This window comes from Erpetoichthys calabaricus, chromosome 11, assembly GCF_900747795.2.
Source record: "Erpetoichthys calabaricus chromosome 11, fErpCal1.3, whole genome shotgun sequence".
Lineage (NCBI taxonomy): Eukaryota > Metazoa > Chordata > Cladistia > Polypteriformes > Polypteridae > Erpetoichthys > Erpetoichthys calabaricus.
The window spans coordinates 125,873,751-125,885,080 of record NC_041404.2 but is presented as its reverse complement, the minus strand read 5'-3'; the positions used below and the strand labels follow the sequence as shown (position 1 = coordinate 125,885,080).

The 11,330-nt window shown below is 38.0% G+C and overlaps 1 protein-coding gene across 1 annotated transcript; it reads right to left on the bottom strand.

Moving 5' to 3' along the window:
• Nucleotides 1-592: 592 nt before the first annotated feature.
• On the bottom strand, nucleotides 593-3,256 carry rmi2 (RecQ mediated genome instability 2). Its single transcript, XM_028812575.2, has 2 exons — nucleotides 2,859-3,256; nucleotides 593-1,120 (listed from the first exon to the last, which is right to left on the bottom strand). The coding sequence occupies exons 1-2, from the start codon at nucleotides 3,169-3,171 to the stop codon at nucleotides 972-974; spliced, it is 462 nt and encodes a 153-aa protein (XP_028668408.1). The 5' UTR covers nucleotides 3,172-3,256; the 3' UTR covers nucleotides 593-971.
• Nucleotides 3,257-11,330: the final 8,074 nt, after the last annotated feature.

Genomic DNA, 11,330 nt, shown 5'->3' with positions numbered 1-11,330 from the left:
TCTTCTTTCTCTCCTGTGTCCACAGGTTACTCTGTACAGATACAGGAATGGTAACTGCACACAAAGCAATGGCTATGATTTTTCATTTTCTGTTTCTCTTTGTCATCATGGGCTGATAAATTTATCGAAGACTTGTACTGAAAACATGTGAATAAGTGCAGAAGCCAGCATGCTGTTGGTATTCCATGATTGTCTATTAGGTCACATTTGTCTTATTCAATTGTTCTATTAGTTTTGAGCATGTGGGCCACAATCAGGATAGATATTTACTCTCATTGGATTTTAAAATTAAATTTGAATTGTCATATGCAAAATTAAGAAGTGAGTCACTTTTAGCTCTAGCTATGTAATCATTGATGTACCACCAGCAAAGGTAGGTCTCATGTTTCTTTGCTAAAACACCCAAAGGTAGGGAGCAAAAGTGCATTACAATAGTATTGAAATTCACAGAAAATAAAATATCACTATACAAATGTCTTTCTTGCAAAACTATGCATGTGGCTTGTTTCATAATTCTAAAGTTCAATCTAATCTGAAACTGTTCTATAGTTAATTTACAGTATTTGTTAAAATGACATCTACTATATGAAGTTGTAATTACAGCTTTATTTTGCATCCACACAGAAATTACAAAATATCCTATACAATAAAGAAAGGCCATACAGAATATTACAAATTTTACTATTCTTACAATGTAATATTTAAATTAGACAAAGGGAACAGTTCAAAACTTTCAATAAAATTACATCGCCACATTCTTTTGAGGACTCACAGTAAAAATGAAGCTATTGCAATAATAAACATTCTGAAAATCATAACTCTGTTAACACAAAATGTAGATGTTAAAATATCCAATTAAAAAAAACACCAACTACCCACTCAATTTGTAACACAGTACTTTACTTAAACTGCTAATGTCTCTAAAGTTACACCTGTATCTAGAATCCTTACATGTATCAGTAACGTTGTGATCATGGAAGAATTTCTTGCAAATCTTCAACCTCCAATTGCCAGAGTCTTCTGTGCATTGGATTTTCTGAGAGTCCTGTTATCTTTATAGCACGAAGTACTGGTTCTGGGGAACAGGACTGTATTGAGCCAATGACCATCACATAATTCCCTAAACCAGAGGAGAGAACATCAAGAGGATAAAAGCAAAAACATAACGATCAGTTTAAGACAACAGAAAATAATTACTAAATCAGTGAAAGACTTCACTGTCTTTACTAAATGACACTGGACAAAATAATGTAAGCTTTTCAGAAACAATGCTGTTGAATATACAGAACTTCAAAATTAATGTTATGAAACAGAACTTTCTTCATATGTCACTGAAAAATGGAGATTTCAAATTCAAATTCCTACATTACAAGATAAAATAAATTGAAACTGAAAGAAGCTACTCAACATGCAATATTTACTGTAGCTCTTATACAAATATTAGAGCACGTGTATATGCTCTGTACATACACAGAGTATATATGTATGTACGCATACAAAAACTTACACCCATCCAGATTAACTTCACATAATTTATATGCTACAAAACGGATATTTCTCAACAAAGGAAACTAAAATAACTTTCTGCATTACCTAAAAAGCAGGACTAATACTGTAGGATTATAAAATGGAAAAACACATACAGTACTAACTTTTAAAATGATTGTGGAATAAAATTGAACTGAATTGACTATACAGTATTTTTGTACAACGCTTTGACAGGTTCTCAGATAAAATTAAAGTATAAATTTAAAAACTTACTAAATACAGAATTAGTGCTCATAATGAGACAGGTTTAAATACACAAGAAAACAAAGTAGTTTTAAGCTGATTTATGTAAATGGAAACCAACAATATCATTAAATTTATCCTGGTATTATCTCTACTCTCCCCAAGTCCGCGTGGGTTTCCTCTGGGTACTCCGGTTTCCTCCCACAGTCCAAAGACATGCAGTTTTGGTGGATTGGCGACTCTAAATTGTCCCTAGTGTGTGCTTGGGGGGTGGGTGTGTGTGTGTGTGTGTGTGTGTACCCTGCGGTGGGCTGGTGACCTGCCTGGGGTTTGTTTCCTGCCTTGCGCCCTGTATTGGCTGGGATTGGCTCCAGCAGACCCCCATTACCCTGTACTTTGGATATAGCGGGTTGGATAATGGATGGATGGATGATCTCTACTGACATATTGTATATGGTATATTCATAAACTTGCAACAAGGTACAGTTTTTAAAACATGAAAAGCACAAAACTTCACAGAATGTTACCTTTGATGTAACCTTTGGTAAGACCAATGCCACAGTTAGCTATTGAGCTATATAGCTAACGTTCAAATTTCTTTTTATGAGTATGTTGCACAATGCAATTCTTATTTACATGTTTTTATTTGATAGCAATATAATACCTAACCTACCAAACTCAATTCCATAATTAGCGTTCGGTTGTTAGAATGTAAAAATGCAATCACCTTGTATTTTACTGTGAATAAGAAAATAAAATACAAATGATAACCTCTTTGACGTTATCAGTAACATGACTTAAGCTCAAAAAAGGCTACACCGGTACCTTGGGGTACTCGTAAGGCAGAAGGTTATACTGTATCGCCAGTGTAGTTGAGAAGAGTAATTAAACTTCCATATACAGTATGCTTTCCACACGTCGGTTATGTGTATTTTTCTTGTACAACACTTTTTGTACACCACTGCGCTGACGGTTAATCAATCACTACTACTACGTTAGTAAAGTCTCAATGCACTTCAAATTCAAGCGCCTCAATCTACCTCTGTAGTGTTTTAGACTGCACGTTCTGCGTTTGTACCATTATTCGCATATGGACTTCAAAACAAATTAAGGTAACGAGCTTATACCTTTGAAGAGACATGGTCGTCCTTTCGGAACATTGCGCGCTCCAATGACAGCGAAGGTGCCTGTCTCGTCCTGCAGCCTAACAGTGGTGTCCTGTTCGTCAGTCACGTCCAACACTGTGCCCTGCATCCACACCATGTTCAGCCCTAGTTGGTCACTTCTTCCTCCGCCCCACCGTCTGATGAAGCACACGTGGCTACTTCCTTGACCCGAGCTAGGAGAGCTCTCTCTAAGCTGACATGAGAGCACTTTTACCGGAGGCTTCTGACACGCTCCTCCAGACGAAAGTGCAAAGCTTTCATTGACAACATTCATGCCAAAACAGTGGCAAACCTAGGCAGTATGGTCTTCCTCTGTAGCAGCCTGTGCACTTCCGACATCCTGTACAAATTGTTTTGGCGCTTAGCAGAGCTGCCCAATCTTCGCGTAGATGGGCGGGACTTGCAGCGGCAACCTCTCGTTAACGTCACCGGACAAATTTCTACTGCGCGATAGTGATGGGAAGTTCGGATCATTTTACCGACTCGGACCTTTGAGTCTCGTTCAGCAAAATGAACGAATCTTTTTTCGAGTCATTTCGTGCGCGAAGGTGAGGCTAGGTTCGTAGGAATTGAGGAATTGATTTAGATTTTTTTCCATTTAATTTGTCCATCATGAGAAATATATACTTCAGAGTAAATATGCAAAACCTTAGTATGCTTTTTAAAACGAATCTGACAGGTTTAAATACACAAGCAGCTGCTGTGACTTTACCATTGGCTTCCGGGGCGTCAATATACAATACTACTATCAACTACCACTACTAATAATATGTTTAAAACTGAAACAAACAAATAAAATTGACAAGATAACACGCTACCAATTCTTACAAGGCACTGGTAACTGATGGCCTGGTAACTGAGCGATTACAGTTAGTTGCCCATGGCACATGACAAGCCTATAAGTTGACTTTAACCATGTGATGAAGTTCTTTTTGTGGACCTTGCTTTTTTCGCAAAATGGAATAATGCGCATGCAGTATCATACAGGTTTCCATCCAAGGAGTTTTTGCGAAAAAATATTTAGCGCTTCAAATTTTTTTCCGATATAGCTGATGGAAATGCTAATTATCGATAAAATGTTGTACATATTTTTCCGTTTAACTTTAGCGCATAAATTCCATATCGATACTTCAGATGTCGCAAAAACTACATTGGAAACACTTTTTGTCGGAAAAAAAAGGGCTTTAACGCAAATAAATGTGTCACATATCACGTGCAATCAAAACGAGAATGGCAGAGCGGTTCGCATGGTCTGATGATGAGAGTTTTTTTTTTTTTTTGATTAAACGTCGTTATTTTGTATTAATTCAAATTTCAGTTTTAATTAAAAACCTTAAGGGAAGCAGGTTACAGTACTAATTCAGTTGTTATCGCACTGAGAAGGGGTGTTGAAAGGTAGGCTCACCTGTACAGATCCGATGCTGCAAACACAGCTGCATCATGGGCACTTCCAGGAGTGCCAACGCAAATGTCTCGTATCATGCACCTGTCATCAACAAGGGCCTGGAGAACAATAGATGGCCACCCTTTGCGATTAATGTAATCGCGGTAGCCTTCCGTCGGGGGAAGAATAGGCACATGCGTGCCATCCAGCGCACCGTAAATCTGTGGCACAAGATGCACCAAGGAATTGCGGTATGCAATTTCATTGGCCTCCGCTACAGTCGGAAGTCTGACATAACGCCGCATTAATTTTTCTTTAATAGCGGTGCACACAGCATATACACATCGATGGACGGTAGTTTTACTAACCCCGAAAGTTTCTCCAACTACTCTATACTCGGCGCAGGTTGCCAGCTTGTAAAGGGCGATGGCAATCCGCTTTTGGGTTGGAACCGGTGGTCGGTGGCAACCTGTGATGGGCGCAACATCAGGACTGATGAATTCACACAACACCTCAAACGTCGGCCGTGTCATTCTAAAATGTTGCAGCCAGAGATTTTCTGTGAAGTGTCTCTCCACCACCTCCTCCCAGAAGGTCTTATTCTGTCGTCTCTCCCATACCCGTGGGTTTCGTCGCACTGGGGTACTTTCTTCGAGCTCTAGGGCTATCAGACAAGCAACTGCTTCATTCTGCTGTCGTCTTCGGATATTATGTACAATTCCAATTATTTGTGAAACTGAAATAACAGTAAGCTGGCAAATTTTAAAAAACTGTCTGAATAATCTCGCCATTTCTTTGTTTCTTTGTTTAGTGGAGGGGGTGTAACGTGGAAAACAAAAGGTAGATAATTTGCGACATACACAAAATTATGTATGGAAACGGCTCAAGGGCAGATTTTTTTCGCGATACAACAAAACTTATGCTACAGTTCGTTTGGGGGGGGGGGGGGGGGTGACGTCATCACGCACACCATTTTATCGATAAAAAGCCAGTTGGATGGAAACAGGCTGGAGACAGCAAATTTCGCACATTGTTTTTACGTATATTCTGTTTGTCGATAACAAAACGTCGCAAAAAACTGGATGGAAACTGACAAAGTACTTGTACATATTGACAGACTTCAATGCAACTGTAACTACAACTGTCTGTAACTAAGAGTAGTCTACGGGCGAACTGCAAAGAAGATTCCTGAACTATGTGTGTTGTGCAGCATAAAACATTTTGGAAAAAGGACTTGAGTATGAAAATGAACAAAAGAAACTTACAACTTACGACTGCATTGATGTATTACTTACTTTTTTGCTTGTACTTTTAATCAATGGACAAGCAGCACCTCCTCTAGACTTCTTTTTTGTAACAGAAAAGCACCTACAACTACAAAAATACAAACACATGAACATCTGAAGGTGTTCTGCATTTATGGCATGCCAATGCATCATTTACAGTAAGTCCTGTTTTTTAATAATACATTTCTTAATATTGGGTACCTCTGTAGCACAATGGTTAATGCTGCTATTTATATTGAGCAGCAAACCCTTCTGTGTGTGGAATCTACATGTTCTTCCCATTTCTAAGTGGGTTGGCCTACAACATCCATAAAGACCCTACAACAAATTTGTGCAACATTGAATGTATAAAATAATAATTAATTACATTTATGTAGCACTTTTCTAACCCACTAAAAGTAATTTTTATAGACAGTGGAGAACCACTTCAACTACCACCAATGTATAGCATCCAACTGAATTATGCGATGGCTGCCATTCTTGTGCGAATACACACACCACAATTTAGGGATGAGAGGGATAGTTAGGTAATAAGGCATGGGGGATAATTGGGGGCTGCAATAACCAGGTTGTGATGGGCAGTTTAGCCAGGACATTGGGAAATACCTTACTCTTTTTGAAAGATGGCCAGGGATATTTTATTACCACAGTGAATTAAGACATTGGTTTTACAGCTCATCTGAAGGACAGTGCCAGTTTTAACAGCACAGTGTTTCCATCACTGCAGTGTGGCATTGGTATCCATACACAAAGACCATGGGGTAAAGCTTTTCCTAGATAGTCTTCCATGCAAGTACAGGCCAGGCCCAATCATGTTTAGCTTCAGGGGATATGCGCCTATCTTGCACTAAATGACTTTAAAACTTGCATTTTGAAATTAGATATATGCCTTTTTATTATCACTTACAAAGACAGCAGTCCAAATCTGAAAGATGTTGACTGTAACCTTTTAAAATGCATTTAAGTAGCTGGACTTGCATCATAACTTGCAATCAAATTCAACTGAGTGGCCGTGGGGCATAGACAGAATTATTTAAACTGTAATGGCTCTCAGGAAAGAGCCACATAAGGCTTCTTTTTTTTACTATTACTTTTATAAAGCCTTTTGATTTCATTTCTTATGAGTGAAGGGTGCAACTCTGTGTATTGTTTTCATTTCAGTCAATGACTAATTTGTGCTATGAATGGTATAGCTCACATAATTAGGTGCCACATTTTTGCTTTTGGTCCATAGAGTTACAGGTTCAGTGCAGTTTGTCATACAAGGTTCTTCTCAGAGGCTCCTGTTTTTATTCTAGTTATTGCTAAACAGATTAATACATTTTTCACTTAGGTTTCTTTCTGATTTTTCTTTTCATTGTTTAAAGATCCCCACCACTTCAATTATTTCAATTAAGAATCATGCAACAGGGTGTCTTAGCTTAGGTGCACTCATCAGAAATAAATCTGCTTCAAAAATATTTAGTATATTAAAAATAGATTAGTTATAATTTGGAAAATAAAAGAGTGCATAGGAAGGCCACTGACAGTAAGAGATAATTGACAGCATAGCATAGTATAGTTTATATTGATGTTTTAGGATCAAAAGAGTCAGTAAAAATTTTATTATAGAACAGTGAAATGGAAGATAACAGCTTAGAGACATTCAGATATTGTATACATTAAGAGAATTTGGAAATGATTAGGTATGTTGTGCTGAATAGCTTTTTCATGTGAAACATTGTTATAATTTAAACACAGGAATACAAGGTTAGCAGATCTAAAACCACAATTAAGCACAAACCACAATTAAGCTCAGTCCTTCCTTCTATTCTCTGACCGTTTCTACTCCTCTCCCACAAGCTCTGTCTTCTTCCTCCCGACTCCAGCTTCCTTGTTGGAGTGAGGCAGCCTCTTCTATACTGCACCTGGTGTGGCGGAAGTGCTGCAAGGGAATCCGGTTCCTCTTGCTGTAGACCACAGTTCCGGAACTGCCCTCTCGTGTCCTGGGGGAGGTACTGCTGGTGAAATTTCCACTCCCCCGGTCCTCTCCTCAAAAGGGCGTCCCAGCCGGGCAAAGTCCCTGGCTGTCTATCACAATATATATATTGTGGGAATTGGGAATTGATTAAAAAAATGATTCACATAAATATATGTAAGTAATTGTGATTAATCGCATCTAATATTAACGCATGTAATTATAAAATTAATACATAAATCATGAAGTAAATACACACTGAATGACAAATTTAATATAGAATTATCACAAAAGAATAAAAAAAATGGCATAGTTTAAACTTAAAGAATGACCTTAAACCTGAACTGTTAACAAATACTACTTGAACAAATACAACCTGAATTTTTATTGCCTTCCTAAAAGGCAAGTTGAAAAGAAGGCAATAAAAAAGAAGGTCAGTGTATTAATTCCTAAATTGGCATAGCATGTGAAACACAAACGTATCAAAGTAAAAAATTATTTAAACGACTTTTGACTTTGAATAAACAGCTAAAGACTGATTTAACTGATGACTGATTTAACTGAACACAATGAACCCAGAGCTGTACTGATGGAATCCTTAGATATCCTTAACAGTTTCCTGCTTTTAACATTTTTTTGTCATCCCTCACTACAAAAATGCTACATGTGTGTTCTACCATATTTCAAACCATATTTCAAACTCACATGCCTCTCTGCTGAAGTCAGTAAATGCTCAAGCAAATATTTTTTCAGAGATCAAATTAAATTAAACCCCTGTTGTGTCTGGCCAATTTGTTGCAAATTGGAGAAAAACTGCTGTGCATTAACATATAACAATGAAACATTTTAAAACCAAAATGTTATTATTTACTTATTTCTATTCAAATACTGAATATCCATATTTCTGCTTGGATCTGGGGCTGCTTGGCACATTTTCAGAAATAAGATTGTGGTCATCTACAATGGGAAGAGGTGCGTGAAGAGGACAAGGAGAAGAAACCTTGACAATCAGGTCACCTGACATGAAGCATAATAACCTGATGTGACATGGGTAATATTTCATCAGTACCTTCTACCAATGATGCTTTAAGATAGATGTCATCTTTGGTAGCTTGGTAATGGCCTGTTGTGCTAATTGCTTAATTTGGCCAGTGCTTAAATGTTTTGTGATCATGATGGATCTCTTCAATGACTACTAGCCAATTTATTCAGATTTCAAGTATTATTTCACTCGCCTGTCTGTTGCCTGTTTCGTTTAGCCTAAAAATACTCAGAATTTCTTTTTTTTCCAAAAAAAAAAAAAAATATATATATATATAAAGCATATTTTATATATATATATATATATATATATATATATATATATATATATATATATATATATATATATATATATATATATATATACTGTATATATAAAATCCTAAGCCTAAAAGTGCAACGATCTTATGTCACTTTTTTGTCACACTTTAAATAGGGCTTATTTTAAAACCTACATATATATGTTTGGTATCATTCTTTTCAGAATTTATTGAACTTGAATGTGATGTTGTTAGATTTTCAGATTCTTATTCCGTTTTTAAATTATAAGCGAAAATGTCAAGAACTCACATCCCGCGAGACAAGACTTTGTGCCAAGAGATTTAACCACACCCGGGGCCGGAAATAAAAGACAAAGAGTAGATGACAAAGACAGGTGCTTTACAGGCTTTTAAGTGTTCAAAGCGCCATGCAAGATGCAGATCATGCTGCATGCCAGCAGCAGCTGCAGCAGCAAGCCAGCAGCTGATCGAACAAAGAGGAGGTAAAAAAAAACTGTAGTTGTTTCCCATTGTATCACCATTTAAGAGGGGTGTTGGAGGAGCAACCGCATCTCCTTGGGGTGCGTTCAGCAGCAGAGATGCAAAGTCGCTAGTGCGTAGCGCAGGCCAGGGGGTTTGGCAAATGAAGCAACCAGGGGGTAATCCCCTAGTACGTATATTTATATATATACAGTATGATACATGATGATATTGTTCTGTTAGTAACAGTGTTGTTAAATGCCCAATAATTTGTGAGGCTGAAGCTGAGAAGGGGCCCATTAGTACCTAGACCATTACATGTATAATGGTGCCCCAGTCATAATGAGTAGGCAATAATGTATGACATGGAGAAACATTTGTAGCAACAGTTAAAAAGTATATTTCTTGTCTGCTGCTTTGGGTGGAAGCACAAATGCCTCTTATTTCATTGAACGTTTAATTTGTGGAAGCACAGATAATTCAGAAATGTATTAAACTTGTCATTTTATAATAGACTAGGGGGCTTTGCCCCCTGCTCGCTTTGCTCGCCCACCCCCAATTCCAACTCGGGGTGCGCTACGTGCCAGCCATTTCGCGTATCAGCCACTCGTGTTGTGAAGAGGGGGGCTGAATGCACGCTAAGGAGATGCGGTCGGATCTGCTGCTGGCTTGCTGCATGATCTGCATGTTGCGCGGCCCTTCGAACATTTACAAGCCTGTACAGCAGCTGTCCCTTGTCTCACAGGACGTTAAAGTGTCTCTGAGAAAATCATGTCTCGTCTCCTTCCAAGATTTTTTTTTATAATAGAGAGACAACGTTCAGTAAAGTTGCAATGGCAGTGCTGATGGATGTGTGTTTGTCATTTTAAGCAAAACAAATGGTATAATTGGATGCTTGAGAAGCACCTTTGATCTAAATGTGTGCCATAAGTAAGTGTTTATCAAGTGGCACTGAGAAGCTAACATTAGAAATTCCAGGAAGAAAATTGTTCTGAAGAATCCAAAATCATCTGAGGTAAGGCCACTACAATTTCTGATCATGGCACCGATTAACATGTGCAAGTAAAACTGTCACTGCACTCTGCAAATGTGACAATAATTACCCTGTGGATCCTGTTAAAGACTATCTATGTCTTTTACTATGACATGGTAATGTGTGCTGCCAGATAAAATCAGTTCTTCATTGTTAGAAAGGGCCAAGATGTCAGTCACACAAGGTGTCACACTTATTGGAGATTTGGCCTTTTTGATGTCAACAGTTGCACACCTTAGATATTCAGACTACTGGAAATGAGAAATGAGTGTGAGTGATGTTTGAGGAGGTAAAAAGCATGTACTTGAAATTACTGCCTGACTGTTTGTAAACCAGCTGAGCAAAGAGCAGTCGACTGGAGCTGACATGCATGTGCAGCTGAAATCCAGGAATCTGCTCAACTTGCTGTTGGTCGCTGGGGCAGAGATGGCATCTTGATAGCATGGGAAAGGAGTAAGTCTTGAAGGGCTGGGAAGAGAACCCCAGCTTGCAGATGGAGACACCATCTGCCTTCTCTTATGGTTTGGCAGGGGCCACTGTCATGGGGGTAAAATACTGTGAGATCACTAGAGTTAAAGACATTTAGGAAACCTGCATATCACCACAGGGCAAAAAAGAACATGGGGTTTGTTTAACATTTTAACTATTAGAGGCTTACAAACCAGGGATTCTTCCTTTTATCTCTTTTATAACTTTCCAGTTTCTTTAATTTGTCCTTTACTGTTTGCAAAGTACTTTGAGGTACATACTGTATATGCATGAAAATGTGCTACATACTGTAAATAAATGTTGTTGTTTTAGTATGGCAAAGAGACCAAGTTATTTATGGTAGAAATCAGCAAGTCCAATTAATTACAAAAGATACCAGCAAGAATATTTCAATCTAGCAGGAGGTAGCTCAAATATCCCACCTGGGACAGAGACAGTGTTCATGTCCAAGAGAAAGAGTTGGTAGGTGAAAAATTGCATTGAAGGCCTGGGCACTCAAGTCT